The sequence below is a fragment of the Elaeis guineensis genome, chromosome 2 (assembly GCF_000442705.2).
Source record: "Elaeis guineensis isolate ETL-2024a chromosome 2, EG11, whole genome shotgun sequence".
In the NCBI taxonomy this organism is placed as follows: Eukaryota; Viridiplantae; Streptophyta; class Magnoliopsida; order Arecales; family Arecaceae; genus Elaeis; species Elaeis guineensis.
This window is the reverse complement of record NC_025994.2, coordinates 88,742,061-88,758,388: the sequence shown is the minus strand read 5'-3', so window position 1 is coordinate 88,758,388 and position 16,328 is coordinate 88,742,061. Positions and strand designations below refer to the sequence as shown.

At 39.1% G+C, this 16,328-nt stretch overlaps 1 protein-coding gene across 2 annotated transcripts; it reads right to left on the bottom strand.

Annotated features, from left to right (window-relative positions):
* Positions 1 to 635: 635 nt before the first annotated feature.
* On the bottom strand, positions 636 to 13,690 carry LOC105054582 (uncharacterized). Of its 2 annotated transcripts, none has more exons than XM_010936132.3 (13): positions 13,539 to 13,690; positions 12,011 to 12,242; positions 10,428 to 10,497; positions 5,585 to 5,781; positions 5,405 to 5,480; positions 5,202 to 5,285; positions 5,016 to 5,095; positions 4,749 to 4,875; positions 3,722 to 3,781; positions 3,321 to 3,371; positions 3,072 to 3,230; positions 2,635 to 2,767; positions 636 to 1,285 (listed from the first exon to the last, which is right to left on the bottom strand). In XM_010936132.3, exons 2-13 carry the CDS (start codon positions 12,178 to 12,180, stop codon positions 1,116 to 1,118), a joined length of 1,377 nt encoding a protein of 458 aa, XP_010934434.1. In that variant the 5' UTR covers positions 12,181 to 12,242; positions 13,539 to 13,690; the 3' UTR covers positions 636 to 1,115. The 2 variants fall into 2 exon arrangements, with proteins under 2 accessions (XP_010934434.1, XP_019704180.1); XM_019848621.3 differs by lacking the exon at positions 13,539 to 13,690 and adding an exon at positions 13,240 to 13,388.
* Between the last annotated feature and the right edge of the window lie 2,638 nt (positions 13,691 to 16,328).

Below are 16,328 nucleotides of genomic sequence, written 5' to 3'. Positions count from 1 at the left end.
CATTTGATAAGAAGAGGACGATAGTTACCAAACATATTTTTTATTTTTTTATTTTTATTCTGTAGTAAAAATCAAAAAAATCAAAAATCAAAATAAAAAAATATAACCAAACATACCCTAATAGAATAAGAATCTTGATTAGAATTCCAATGCCTCTCGAGTTAGTTCGAAGGACCCTTGATCCATATGATATACCCTAGTCGTTCTTCCTCGGTTTCCCAACTCTAGCCTAAATCCATCTTTCCCCGCTAAGACAATGACCAGCGCCCAGTTTTGCTTATTTATGGCTTTGCTGCCCACCTGGGCGACACTGTTTCGATTTACTGCAAGTTTGTAACGTGCTAACCTGTCTAGAGAAGGACCATAAAAGTCCATATGGAGCATCAAATAATGAAAAAGGTAGTCTTGTTCCATCGTTCTTGTTAAGAAGAGTTACTTGTTATGATGTGGTTTTCTAACATCAATAATAGGCAAGGACAATGACAGGGAATCTACTGAGGAACGATATGGTTAATAAAGAAAATAGAAAGGAAAATTAGTAATGCAAGGTTCTCAACTGCTGCCCTAGTTTCGTCATCACTTCCTGGATCTACCCTCAGCATCCCTTAAGACAAGTGATCATACAAATAAATCAATACAAAAAGAAAAGTCTTTTTACTTTATCACTGCAAATCATGTGTAAGTGCTTGTATTACAATGTACGTGGCTATCCAAAAATAAAGGACAGCAAAGTTGTTTGACATAATTCATGACCAAAAAATGAAAATATCCATTGCAAAGTTAGACCATCCAGAACCATTTTCACATGCAATATTTCATCTCTCAGACCTATCTGTCAGCAAATGAGGCTATAAATTAGCTGTCTCCTCATCATAGCTGCTTTTGTAGCACTTTTGGCTGCAACTTCTTTTGCAAAAGTTCTGATGATAATACAAGATGAAGGTTCAAGGAAGCAGACCATGGGTTACAAGAGATTAGAATGAGGTGGTGTGGAGACTACTGTTAAATTGCTTTAATCCGGACCAATGCAACATGCCTCGAAGCATCGCCGATCTCATCATATGATCTTTCAATCAAATTGCAACAGAAAAGTTCAAAATTCAGGATTCCTATGATCACACAAGAAGAGGCTCAACTAAAGGCCTTGAACGGTCAGGAAGCTTCATGGTATATGTGATAATTGCTGAAAGAAGTGCGCAAATTGCAGGAATGAGTCCCAGACCACATCTGATAATTGAATAGTGACCAGCTGTCACCACATGATGGTCCATGGCATCAGGCAAGCCTGCTTGAGAAAAGGTTGAGCTTGTTAACTGAAAATACCAATTCCACCCAAGTAGAAATTTTTTTCTGGCATATCGGGAATGCATATCATAAAAATTTTTTGACAACAAGATAAATAATGATGTAAACAAACCTCCTGCTACAGAAGTGCATTGTCACAGCAGATGTAATGAGAATGACATCAAAAACATGCAATCAACTTGCAACAAAAAAAAATAAAAACGAAAACAGAAAACTGAATATTGTCATTAAAAATCTTAGATAGCCTTTTCAGCACTGTAGAGAAAAGGGCTAAACTCTAGCCTTGTGGTGATTTTTTTTTTATTAATAGAAGTTTGAGTAGCATTGATCAGCTTTAAGAAGCTAAAAATGATCTTAGCATTGATCAGCTTTAAGAAGCTAAAATTGATCTACCTCAGTATACAAATATTTGTTTATGCATATGTCCATCTAGTTTTTGGAGTTTTGAGGACAACATTTTAAGGCTGCTCTAGAGTGATTGTGAACTCATAGCTCTAATTGAAATCACAGCCAAAAACCAGTAAATAAGGATGCTGGTAACCATCCCAAAAGTGCAGTAGAGTTCACGATTACAGCCAAGTTTTGGCAAGGTGTCTATTGACAAGAGATACTTGTAAATCTGATTAGAGTACCTTGCCAGGGACCAACAAGGCTAGTTACAAGTATATGGGGTCACCAGATAATGGAACTAGAACATTTGAGTGTTATCTTAAGCATATGAGGTCCCTTGTGAGATACAAGTATCATTTTGACGTAAGGACCACCATCAAACAAAATGTGAACCAAACCAATGCTACCCTTCAAGCTGGCATGCCTATCATCACAAACCATATTGAGGAAAGATCATTTACTAGTATGTTCTCCTAATGTCTTGTTCATCATGTCGGCAAGTATCTCCACCAACCTGATGTCAGAAATTCCACTGTTCTCAAACTTGATGGCTTTTCTTATACATCATAAACCAGACTATTGGTAGAGTGATGCCACATCACAATTGCAAAATAGCTATTAAAATACCGTTCCAAAACTTTCATCAGTAAATGAGAGACATGCAGCCACATAAGCTTGCACCATCTGCAACAATATGATTCTTATTTTTTTACCACAAAGATACTATTAACAGGGAAAGGGAGGTGCACAGACCATATAATTAACAGGAAAAGAGCCCCGGTGAAGGACCACCGAACTATTATGTCAAATACTTTGCCCTTAACACACTACTGTTTACTTGTACATATCTATTCAAAGTGTCTTCCAGACATTCACAAACGTGTGAAATCTGAGTTATAATATATTCTCCAATATCAAGTGACTGAGTAATCGATTTACCTTGATATGATTCAAGAACATATAAAGCTAGCCCACATGACAGCTTGTCAAGAAAACTCAGTGATCCATAAACAAAAGCACAACCATTCAAATCTTCCCCAACAAGGACACTTTCCATGCTAATTGCTGTCACCTGCTTTCAAGGAAAATTACCAAACAATCTCCCATAAAATATCCATTAGGAAATGATATAAAAAATATCAACTTCTGCACAGACAACGTTAAGATATCTAGTTATTAATTTCATGGTGTTTCTCACAAGATGTCAGCCTGCGAGAACCATATCATCATGAGCACATCAGGGATGATGTTGAGAGATTTGAAAATACAATTTTCCAATTGCTCAAATGATAATAGCACAAAAAACTAACAAGATTCATTCAGTTGATGATGACCCGGAGGTTGAAATTTTTAGAGCATGTGATTTATTAACGCACCGTCATTAATGCATTAGCAACACCAATAGTAATTGACAAAATATACATGAAACTCTGGAGGTTGCTCGGAAGAATAAAGATTCCTGCACCAGAAAATATCCAGAAAATGGCTCCACCTATAAAGAAGGCCTTAAGGCGCCAACCAGTCCATCGAATCTCCTACATGCAGTTATGAAGGTTATTATTTGGAAACAACAGGCTACTAATTAGCACCCAATGATGTACAAGGTTAAGACACTATAGTAAGACCTGCAGAATGACAGATACCATGAAGCTGCAAATGTAGATAATGGCAGGTACCTGAAAAGAACAATTAAAAACATACGTTTACTCAAAAATCTCAACTGCTAGAATTAGGACATTGGAATGCATCATGGTTATGATTGTAGATCCACATGTTTCACCATGACCGACAAATATTTGGGTGCATTGCCATGAAATTCAGAGGATGAAGTTCTTCCTAAACATAAATAGGTGAGATACCTTGAAATTTTTGGCTAATCCTTCATAGGTATCTCAAACATGAATTAACAATGTGGCTTTTTAGAAATAGGCCACTATAAATGCCACAGGAGTAAAATATTAGATCAAATACTGTTGTCAAGCTTTTCTCCAATATATGTGACTGCTCAAAAGGTTTGAATACTTACCAAGGCCTTTGAAGAATGATTCATTTTCAAGTCATCAATGACATAGAATGCAAGAAGTGCCTGAACAAAGACCAGAATACTATGAGAAAATAAGAAATTTGCAAGGTTCTAACTCTGCTTGAATAAGATTGGAGTATTTGCCTGCTGCATTTAACCAAGCTTTATTAAGAAGTATAGAGTATTTGAAGAGGTGTTGTTAGAATCCACAAGTTAATAAAATGCATAAAAAAATTAAGGAATAAAAAACAAAAGATGTGCGAATATCTTATTGGCCTGATCACTATATTATATATACCATTAGGGAAAGAACAAGAAACAACCCATTATAGATCTACCAATGAAAAACACACCATTAACAAAATATTGGTAAACAATATAGAATTCAGCTCATGAGAGTAACAAAACAATGCCCTGATTAATTTAGATCAAAGTACTTTGAATGGTCAAAGAGAATGTTGGAAATAGAAGTTAAATTCATTTGTTGTAAAAGGATGCATTCCAGAAGCTAAGGAACCAGTATTTCAGAACATGAACTCAGCAGGAAAATAAAAGGTGAGACAACTAATAAGAGAATAACAACAAAAAAAGCAGAAGCTCTGAGTATGTACAGGTACTGTATTTATAGTCAAAAAATTTGAATTTAGGATATCTGTCAAATTGCCTATTTACCATATGAAAAGAAGTATGAGGAAAAAGGAGCCATATATCAAAAAACGACAATACAAAGGACAAGAGGAACAAACAGACTGTATACTAGGTGGTGATTGGTGAAGAAGGGAAATGAGAGTAAGGAGTGCATGCTCTCTGAATGAACTAGGAAAAAACATAACAGAATTGGATACATTTAATATCCTCATGGTTGCTGCATTCAAACTAGAATGAGGTGAACAGCTAAAATATAACAGAAAGCAACAATGATATGCCTTGCGACTGTGTACTAAACTTCTATATTGCTCCGAGCATTTATTACAATATTCATTGTCACCAGTGAATAAATAGAGCAAATGGAGATGGAAAGTATTGTTACCTGTGAAACATTAGTTACTAGTCGAGTAAGCATATAAACAAGAGCAACTTGATAGTATAAAACCTTCTTGAACCAGTGGGCCCATGAAATCCTAGAAAGATCTTTACACTGGACTTGAAGCTTCAACCTACACAGTGAAAATAGAACATGGACACTTGGTTTGTGGGGAAAAAAAGTAGAAAAGAAAAATCTGGAAAAATTACAACTTATCTGATAAACTATATCTAGAACCAGAGAAAAATTATATTTTATGAACCATCAACTTACTCTGGTTCTTTGGTTCCAATGAGAAATATGCCCACAAAGCAGCATCCCATGAAAATCGATAAGTACGCAATCCAGCGATACTGGTCAAAACAAGGGAATACAAAAGATGAAATAAACAAACAAAAAAAAAGAGAGAGAGAGAGAGAGAGAGAAAAGACTTGGATGTTTAGCAATCTATGAACATACCTGAATTTTAACATCCGCAGATTGTTTGGCATTATATACACTGAATACAGCTAAAGCAACTGCATATAAACTGAGATTCGATACCTTCAACAACCATGGATTGCCAATAAATTTAGTTTGAATTTTTTTGGCATTTAATGTGGCATAGATCCAAAAAAAAGTATGCACATGAAAAAACCATATATACAAAGAGAGTTTATGACCATTGTGAAGGCATTACGACAGCTTGCAAGGGCAACTCTGCTTGTTGGATTCAATGTGATGCAATTTACCATTGACCTTTAACAGACAAGAAAAATAACATAATGTGATTAACTGTATGGATAAAATAAAGACAAATTGAAAATAATGAAAATAGAATTTTGGAAAATAGGTAGTATTACATGTGTGAAACTTGGGTAGCAGCCCAACCCACATTAAAAATTGCAGCAAATGTGCTATACCCAATAGTTTGTACAGTAGATGAATTAGTCCCCAAGATTTTGCAGGGAAGGCAGCCACCAAAAACGGATGAAAAAGAAATGGCAACCAAAAACGATCCTCCAGCATGCCATAGTTTGAAATGCCCAAACCGGTCTATCTGATGTGAAGTATTTATTTACCAGAAAAAGACATCACAAAGAATAAAATATATAAATTAGCAATGAAGATGTTGAACTTTGAACATTGACTAACAGAATAACAGAACTAAACACTCCTTGTCGGTGGTTTATTCTAAGTTTCATTGCAAGGACCTTTTGCCTAAAGTCACCTTTGTAGGAAATACAGCAATATTTATTGGGGTGTAGAGGAAAATGAGAGCCATTTTCCAGCCGCACACATGCACATGCTCACGCACACGCACCCACATGGGCGCACGCGCACACACACACATATATATATATATATCCTCTTTGGAGTAAGCAGCAACACCTATGAACTCAATAATGTTAGATGAAATGTAACTCGATAATGTTACATGAAATGCATTGAAAATTTCCGTTCTCCAATTATTTTTCTTTTTGTTATTGTTCGTCATATATCTGATTTGGATCCCTTAATTCTGTAAAAGAGCAACTTTTCTTAAAGGGCTTGGAAGAAAGTCAGACTATCCCAAGTTCATCTAACCTGATAGAGTTAAAAGGAACCAAGGTTTTCCAGATCAGAATATTGGCAATTAAGAGCATCTAAACACGTAAAAATAATTTTACAAAAATAAGAACATTGTATGTCATAATAGTAAAGAATGTAAAGATCAAAGGAAACTTGAGAAATTCGTTAATTAAAAAAAATGATGATAATGTTAGGATTTGACGTCTTGAGATTCGGTCCACATTGAGCCCACAACGAGGTCCGCAGCGAAAAACGGAGTCCAACGAGACCAAGCTCACCCCAAACAAACTCGGACGGAGAAGATACGAGCTTTTGAAGTCAACACGAGATCAGAGGCGACGGAGGACCGCCGGTTGAGCGACGGCGATGCGGCCCTAGGCGGCGGAGGGCGGCCCAGGCGGGCGCGCGGCCTAGCCCACACGCGGGCCCGCGGGGTGCGGCCCGAGCCCAGGCACCGCTGGGTCTGGTTTTCCCGGTCCACTATGGACCGGGGGTCCACGATCGGGTTTGTTGACCGCCTGGTCGTTTTTCGCGGTCCATGGTACTATTCCGTAGATCGGAGCACGATCGGACGATGTGGGTGGCTTCCAATCTTGATCCGACGGTCTGGTGCCTTGATCTGGGTTATTTGAGCTGTGTTTGGGCTTGATTAGGATTGGGAATCCTAATCTAATACGAGTTTTAGCCTATAAAAGGCCTGTGCGTAAACTGTGGGACGTGTGGTGGTTTTTTTATCGTGGAAAACAAAGGGACGGCTGCCTGGTGGTCCTGCGTGGGCGCAGAAAATCCAACCACAGTAGAGAACTCGCATGAGGAAGAGAGAGAACCTGCGACGCTGAGAAGGAGCAGGGCTCCTAGACAGCGGACAGCGATCGCTTGAGGGGTTCAGGAGATCTTTCAAAGAGAGAGAGCTTTTGTGAGGGAAGCTTCTAGTGAGAGAGAAATTGGATGTACAAAGGTTGAGGGAGAGATCTCCTCTTGTAAAGTTTTTTTTCATAGTGAAGTTTGCATGCCCCATAGAGGCGAGCCCTTTTGTGGCTGATCCACGTATTTTGATTGTTTTTTGTTTTATTTCTTCTTTCTTCCTGCTGCATTGTGTGGTACTGAAAAGGTCCTGGGAGGTGGTGTCCTGGCCAGACATCCATCCAACAAGTGGTATCAGAGCGAGGTGGTACAAAGATGCAGATTGCAGCGGTGGTGAGCAAGACTGAAGATGGAAAAGACAGAATCAATCAAGATGGAGATCAACAAATTTGATGGTAAGAGCAATTTCTCCTTGTGGCAGGCAAGGGTGAAGGACGTGCTCATCCAACAGGGATTGATCGATGCTCTCTTGTACGATGAGAAGCCGACCACCATGGAGGTGCAGGATTGGAAACGGCTACAGATGCAGGCAGTGAGTACCATCCGCATGTACCTAGCTGATGAGGTGGTGATCCATGTGCTGAGCGAGACTTCCCCGATGGTGCTGTGGTCAAAGCTTAAGGAGTTGTACATGGCAAAGTCTCTCATCAACACTCTTTTCCTCTGGAGATAGTTTTACCAGCTGCGGATGACTGAGGGACAGAGTATGCAGGAGCATCTAAGTCACTTTCAGAAGATCCTCACCAAACTCCTCAACATTGGTGAGAATATTGAGGAGAAGACCATGGCACTGGTTTTGCTAGCGTCGCTTCCATCTTCGTATGAGTCATTGATGACTGCTCTTCTAGTGGGAAGAGCACCATCAAGATGGACGAGGTCACCGCGGCGATACTCCAGAAATAGGTTCTCAGCAGAGAGAACCCGGCTTCGAGCTTAGGTGGCGGTAGCTCAACTTTGGTGGCTTCTGGAGGAGCAGGAGACGGTAGACGGAGCGACAGGAGATCGCGACGAGGTGGTCCAAGTCCAGGAGGGACTTGAGCAAAATCAGATGTTACCAGTGTGAGGAGTTGGGACATCTAGCCAGAGATTGCCCTCAACTCAAAAATCGGATGGTGGCTCCTGTGGCGACGGCCGACAGCGATTCAGATGGAGATGTCTTGGAGATATCTGATGAGGTATCTACTTCTTTCCAGCAGTGGATATTAGATTCTGTATGCCCCTATCATGTATGTTACAGAGATGAGCAGTTTGACTCCCTGGAGAACAGTGAGGGCACTGTATATCTGCCGGATAGATTAAACTGTGCGATCAGAGGCATTGGGATGGTCAGCTGGAGGACACATGATGGTGCAGTGAGGAGATTGGAGAAGGTCCGATACATACCCGATTTCAAACAGAATCTTATCTCACTTAGCAGACTGGATTCGAGAGGCTACAGGATGGTAGCTGGTGGAAGAATCCTGAGGGTGCTAGCGGCGATAGGATTGTACTGGAGGGGAAGAAGGGGAGCAGAGGACATTATTACCTGACGGGGAGCTCAGTGTGAGGTGGAGCCTTGAGAGCCAGGTGGAGCCGAGAGTGAGGTGGAGCTCCAGGTGGAGGTAGATCGGACACGAGACAGGAGACTCAGGAGGATGAGAGGCGACATCGTAAAGTGAGATTCCTATTGCCGCAGGATGATCCCCGAGCAGGTCTCAGGTCAGGAGGAGCACAGCATACGACGGAGATGGGATCGAGCAGCCTAACTCGACTCCCATATTTGCCTATCCATGATCAGCAGGTGATTGCCCTAGGACATGAGGGCGAGGAGATCCAGAAGCTTTTAGAGTTAGGAGGCCATATATCGAGTCAAGATGGAGATTATTAAGATTTGACGCCTTAAGATTCGGTCCACATTGAGCCCACAACAAGGTCCGTGGCGAAAAATGGAGTCCAACAAGACCAAGATCACCCCAAACAGAGCTTGGACGGAGAAGATACGAGCTTTTAAAGTCGATACGAGATCCGAGGCGGCGGAGGACCGGTGGAGCGGCGGCGGCGCGGCCGTAGGCGGCGGAGCGCGACCCAGGCGGGGCCAACGCGTGGGGCGCGCGGCCCATGCCCGCGCACGCAGGCCAGCCCAGGCCCAGGCGCCGCTGGGTCTGATTTTCCCGGTCCATCGTGGATCGAGCGGTCCACGGCCAGGTCTGTGGACCGCCTGGGCATTTTCCAGATGTTTCTCGCGGTCCACGGTACTATTCCGTGGACCAAAGCGCGATCGAACGGTGTGGATGGCTTTCGGTCTTGATCCGACAGTCTGGGGCCTTGATCTGGGTTATTTGAGCTGTGTTTGGGCTTGATTAGAATTGAGAATCCTAATCTAATACGAGTTTTAGCCTATAAAAGGCCTGTGCGTGAACTGTGGGACGTGTGGTGGTTTTTTGATCGTGAGAAACAAAGAGACGGCGGCCTGGTGGTCCTGCGTGGGCGTAGAAAACCCAACCACAGTAGAGAACCCGCATGAGGAAGAAAGAGAATCTGCGACGTTGAGAAGGAGCAGAGCTCCTGGACAGCGGACAGCGGTCGCTTTAGAGGTTCAGGGGGTCTTTCAAAGAGAGCTTTTGTGAGGGAAGCTTCTAGTGAGAGAGAAATTGAGTGTATAAGAGTTGAGGGAGAGATCTCCTCTTGTAAAGTTTCTTTTTCATAGTGAAGTTTGGATGCCCGTGGAGACGAGCTCTTTTGTGGCTGATCCACGTATTTTGATTGTTTTTTGTTTTATTTCTTCTTTCTTCCTGCTATATCGTGTGGAACTGAAAAGATCTTTGGAAGTGGTGTCCTGGCCAGACATCCACCCAACAAGTAATGGTTTGGACTTCTAGTTACATTGCAAAGGAGGCTTAATTAGGAGAGGACTTGAACTCATGAAGGACGAGAAAGAGAGAAAAGCTATGCAAACTTGAAAAGAAGTTGCAATGACAGGTTTCAAAATGTTTCATTTGCAATGTAACTATTCCTTTCGCAGCAGCTCAAAATGTGCAGCTTCGCATATTTTTCCTTGGACCACCTATGATGACAATTAATATTTCAAATAAAATATTACCAACATTAAATTTGTCTTCAAGATACCTCAAAGCACATTTGCATTTTCAAGCTCTTTACATTTATGATTCTTCACCCAAGTCCAGTTGTCGAAAAATTCCAGCAATAGAAAAGTAATGTCTTGTTTATATTAAAGACTGGTAGGTTTCTTTTATATCAAATGCTGTCAAAATAGAAATCTATGATCCATACCAGCTCTCCAGCAAATACTGTGACAAAGGCATCAGCAATTTGGCCAGATAGCATAACAATGGCTGCGTCCCTATATAAATGATTAGCCAAATACAATATTAAAAGGTGACAAATTAATAATGCACCTGCTTCAGTTGTCTTTATAAAAATTAGAGACAACAAAGGACTGGAAAGAATGCATTTATACACAAATATAGTTTAATTATCTTGCTATATGGAAGCTGAACAATAAAACAAGTGTCTCGGCATTTGTAAGATTTTTACACAAAAAAAAAAAAAAAAAGCTCGCAAATCCATTAGTGTCCAAACAAATATGATATTATAACCAAAATGTTAACATGTCCAATCACAGAGCAGATCGCAATGCAGAAGATGGGCAAAAGCCACTAGCAGAGAAACTAGCTTCAAGAAAGAAACGTGCAAGTCCAGAAACTACCTAAACAGTCATTGGTGTAAGATATTTAACGAAAACATGTTGAGGATGACCAAAGTTTCCACTTTCCATGTTGAGCGCACAATAAGAAAGGGTACCACAAATGACAGTACAGATCCCATAATACATAATTATTTGTGTAAATTAGATAAAATTAAACGATCTTATGAAACAAAATTATCATTTTGCAAATCGTAAGGATTGCCCAAACGTATCAGATATGATTCAAAGCTATAGGACCCCTATTCTGCAATAGATTTTCTTCCACATTAAAAAAAAATGCAGGGAAAAAACTAAGTTAGCTACAGAAATTGGCAATAGTAGAGACTCAATAAATGACCACAAATAAAGGGATCGACCAAACAACTGGCTCAAAAAAAAAAGTACACAATTATATAGATATCATGATCATTAAAAGCATTGAAGATCTCATATATAATATTAGAGAAGTGCCATGGTCTAGCAGCAACCAGGGTTCAAGAGGCATCATTCTTGGAATCTCTTCACTAAGTAGCAGAGAATCACTATAAGCAGGATTTCCTTAGAGGAAGCTGCAAGATGCTCCAACATACAGCTCACTTAAGTCTGTTATGCCATGAGATTTACCCATTTCATATCTGTGGAGACACAAGACAAACAGGAAGAGGCTAGAGAGGTAAAAACTTCCATCAACAATTTCTTAAAAAAATTCTCATGTCATCAAGCAGGGGAGAAATCATGTTTATGGCTTATGAAAAAGGAAATGGCTGTAGGGCTGCAGAAATTACAGTTGCCATTACAACTTTACAAATTATAGATGTTATTACTTTTTAAGATATTACCTGGGCAAGAAGTGTCTTGGGAGCCCTCTTAGCCATCCCTTTCTATTTGATTAATTAAAAAAATCATAAATATAGATTCAAGTATGCAAGTGCTAGAACAACAGAAATAATGAATGAACCAACCTATCATATCATGCTACATCCTATCATAAAGGAACATTAACATTTCAATTGAGCCAAACGACCCTTTCCACCAGAGTAACTGGATGTACATTTTTCCAACAGATGGTACAAAAATGCAAATGCACATCAGGGTCAAGGCAAAGGATCTCAGGGGAAAACCAAGCAAAAAACAATTTAAGATATGCAACTCCAGATGCAATATATACCTTGGACTTAGTCCTATGTCTGTCAAGAATAACAACAAATATGTAAACCAACAGGCCGATGTGATGTCATTTAGCATGTGACCAGCACCATAGGAAAGTATAGATAATCTTCCCAAAGGCTCAGCATTTTGTAGTTCAGTTGATAACTCGACGATAACTGAATTAACCATTGTCGTATAAAGATAAGTGGCACTTCAGATTTTTGAAAAATTGTCCTCAATGTTCAAAACACCTGCAAATAGAAAGAAGCAAAGTGAAAAATTTGGAAATAGAAAATACTTTACCAATCATCATATGACTTCTTAGGGGATTAATGACATTCATAATCAAAATGAGAGTTCTTGTATATGTATGGCATCACAAATTATTAAGGTTGCACTCTGTAAAGCTTAGCATCCCCTTCCCTCTCCATCCAGACTATTGCAAGGTCTAGGGAAGATAAAGAGGTTAGCTCTTGGTTTCATAAGCTTAGATTGTACATAGTAAAGATAGGTTTTCTTCCTACCAACAAATCCTCTAGGTACCATTAAAACTTCTTGACCAGGAATCAACAACATTCCACAAAAGGTAGACACAGAGAGCAAAAACCCCATAACAAGACCAGGAAACTGTGGTAGCAATGACTCTATCGAGCATCTAGAATCTAGAGCCTTCTAAAGAATACCTTGCATACACACCCAAATTAGAAATTTTTAGTATATATATGGGATACAAAAGGCATGGTAAATGTCTAAAAGTTTATCAGACATCACTCTATCAGTTCCTTTAGTAAAGTCACTAATTTGTGCCCTTTCCACCTTATAAGGAGTCACAAGCAGTGATAACTATTAACGATAACTCATAACTTTATTCCCAAAAAGAAAAATGTGTATTTCCTAGCACGAGAAGCAGTTGATAGCAAATCCATTGGCGTGCTTGCCGTTCTTGGCTATCCCCATCTTCATATCTTTCCTTTTCTTCCTCAATGCCCTCACAAAGTTACAAAGCTTATGCTTTAAATACCAAAAAAGATATACACCAAAAAAAAAAAAACCAAAAATATAAAGTGTCGGGAAAGGCAGAGAAGAGATAGGAGACAGTTTAACAGCTCTCATTAAGGCATCCGAATCACAGAAACCCAGTTTCAGGAACTTCCCAATGAGTGTCAAATTTAGCGGAGCCTTCCCTCGTCGAGATTGTTATGAAATAAAGAAGTAATAACATGTGAAGATAAAACCAGCCATACCAACCTAATTATGTCGCGAAATCACATACTCTCTCGGGAAGTTGTGGTTGGAAAAAACAAGACAAGAGGTCGGAGAAGATAAAAGCCATATGGTTATCAATTTTAAAGGGCAAAGATGCCCAAGAAACCAAAGCCACAAAAGCCCAATCTGGACACCTAATAACGCCAGGACTTTTCAGACAAATCAAAAAAAAGATTTTTTGAGAGAAAAAATTCAAATCTCAAGTGCGTGATCGCCAAAACGAGTTAACATCCTAAAGTACTGGCAATAACTTCAAAATACATAAAGAAAAAAAAAAATACCTTCAAGTGACCGAAAGTGGCATGCAATGGAAGAGCAAACAATGGAGAAGCCAAACCACGGTTACTTGGATTGGAAGGGAGATAGATCGAAGGTCTCCAAGGGGAGGAAAAGAAAAGAAGAAGAAGGAAGAAAGCGGTTACGTCTGAGGGGGGGGGGGGGATTGCCATCTCCCCGGTCGGTGTCGCTTGTTGTTTTCTTATGAGCCCATTCCTCGGATCCGGGGGTATCTATCACGTCAATGACTAACCAAAGGATTCCCCAAGCCGCAACAAGGCCTCGGTTTCGGTGGGTACGCCTGGCCCTTGCCTTTTACTCGTATGTGGGAAACGTTGGATCGGAGGAAGTCAACCGGGCCGCATATCTTATGTCATGGCGAGTAGTTACGGTATTAATTTAACCAGATATTTAATATCAATTTAAAAAGCTGCTAGTCATCAGCCAGCCGGACAGTTTCAGTAGAAGAAAGATATTTTGGAGTTTCACAAGTTGCTTAGAAGTTGATTTAGAGAAAGAGATAATTTAATTTTTAGAAAGAAAGATATTTTGGAGTTTTACGAGTTATTTAGAAGTTGATTTAGGGAAAGAGATAATTTAATTTTTAGAAAGTTTTGTGAGAGAAGAATAGTTTGATTGAGATTGAGAAAGGAGAAACTTTGTGCGAGTTAAAAGACGTAACATATTTAAGATGGATAGAATATTTCATGATTGGGAAACTGCCATGTTTAAAGAGTTGGAAAATAAGAATGAAATTATATGAATTAAATAAAAAGAATAATCAATAAGGCACGCGGATAGGAGTTCGTCAGAGGTTACTTTTTAAATGAAGTAAAGAGAATATATATTTTTTCGTTGATATTTGTAAAGAGAGGAACTAAGCCTGTTTTAATTACAAAATATGACACACAGACTCTAAAACAATATATTTCTTAATATAGTATATATTATTACACGAGTAACATCAGTTGGTGGTCACCATACCAACATGGGTGACGGAGCAGGTAGATTTAGCATTTTCTTGGCAACAAGAGATTTTAGGTTTGCAAGTTGGATGGTAAGCTTGGATCTGAGTAATTATATGGGTCCTTTTTTTTTTCTAAAAAAATTATAATCTTTTTCTTGTTGTAATCAGATAGAATATCTAGCATCGTCTTGACAACTAGTTTCTAAAAGAAAAATCTATCATTTTAGTTAGACAAAAAAAAAATCTTTTATCATGCTGGAAACGGCTAAAATAAGCCTAATATTACAATCAAGTAGAAAATATTGTGTCATGCTAGAAAATAGTTTTATTATCATTGCAATTAGAAGAATATCTTGTATCATGTAGGGAAATGGTTATAACAAAAAACCTATTGTTATTTAAAAAGAGGTGGATCAATGCAATTTATGTAGCTTGATGTAGATTAGGCTTGACTTATTGAGTAGGCTTATGGTATCGATCAAATCAAGTTATTAGTGATATTGTATTTGGTCTTCAAATACAAATTCATTTGGTAGTTTGATTAAGATATTCTCCAATTTATGCTCAAACTTAAGGTCCAAAATAATCAAACACTATTAAAAAATACAACTTCATATATATGGAAAAACTATCAACCCTTTAAATATGAAATTTTTTTTTTTAAATGGGGTTTGCTATAGTTTTTTTTTTTTCTTTTTTTATTCAAAAAATAAGATGAATCGTAACCATTGATGATCTATAATTATAATTAGATGACCCTCCAATTACCTCTCTCTGCTTCCTCCCCCAATGACCTCTCCCTCTCCCAATTTGTTCCCCGATGCTTTTTCTTCCCTGTCATAATCTCATCCCCCTCCTCTCTCCAACTTCTCACCCGATGTCCTCTCTCCCTCCTCTTCCTCTCCATCCCTCCCCCCTCCCCACCTCTTTCTTCACCTTGCATCATGCCCATCCACCACTGGATCATCCATTGCACATATCTCGAAGTGCTCTAGACCCATCATTCACCTGTTTGCATGGATCTCAAAGCTATAGTGGATGGGTGAAGGAAGGTGAATCTTTTTATCAAGCCAAGGATACAACTATGATCCTTGGAAGAGGATTTTTATCTAAACAAGGAAAAAAAAAGGTTGATTGCTTATAATCTGCCTTGAAAGCTACCTAAATTATAAAATTATCAGCAAATGTTCTCTTGGCCATTTTATTATATGATATGAATTTTGGCTCTCGAATTTTGTTCAAATTAGAGTACTTGCCATCTGTAGTCTAACTTTCCACCTGTTATAATAGATTTCCCTGTCAAAAAATTTGGACCATTCATCATACAGCGAACAGCAAACAAAAAATTTAAGAAAAAATTTATTTCATATATGGATTTAGGAAGCACTGCAACAAAACCCTTTTTTAAACTAGTCATGTTTAATACTTGGCATCGGCATGGATAGCTAGCACCACAGCTAGAGGGTGGTGCTAGGGTCAAGTGCAGTATGAATGTCGGTGCCATCCACTTTGTTATTGTCCTTTTCAATGATCAGACCAATAATGTTTGCATTATTGTTTCTAGTTCCAATGTGACACTTTAAATCATCCAAAAATATGGTCTCCGCGTGTAGAAAAATAATGTGAAATGAATCTACGAAATCAATCCTCCCCCTCTCTCTACATCCTTAGGCACCTCTGAGAGACAGCTACTACACTTTACAACCTAGCTCCAATTCTGGTCCAAATTATAACAAACCTCTATTATTCGAGCCTGGACAAATCCAAACCCAAAGTCAGTACTTCCAATTAGCTTTATCCTCCTCCATCTTCACACTCTCATTCTATC

What these genes read in the sequence shown, in the direction of transcription:
- LOC105054582 (XM_010936132.3), bottom strand. Translation starts at nt 12,180, where the DNA reads ATGGTTAATTCAGTTATCGTCGAGTTATCAACTGAACTACAAAATGCT. An exon ending in GCTACCCAAGTTTCACACAT is followed by an intron (nt 5,481 to 5,584) that starts GTAATACTACCT and finishes TGTCTGTTAAAG; the next exon opens with GTCAATGGTAAATTGCATCA. An exon ending in ATTGGAACCAAAGAACCAGA is followed by an intron (nt 4,876 to 5,015) that starts GTAAGTTGATGG and finishes TTCACTGTGTAG; the next exon opens with GTTGAAGCTTCAAGTCCAGT.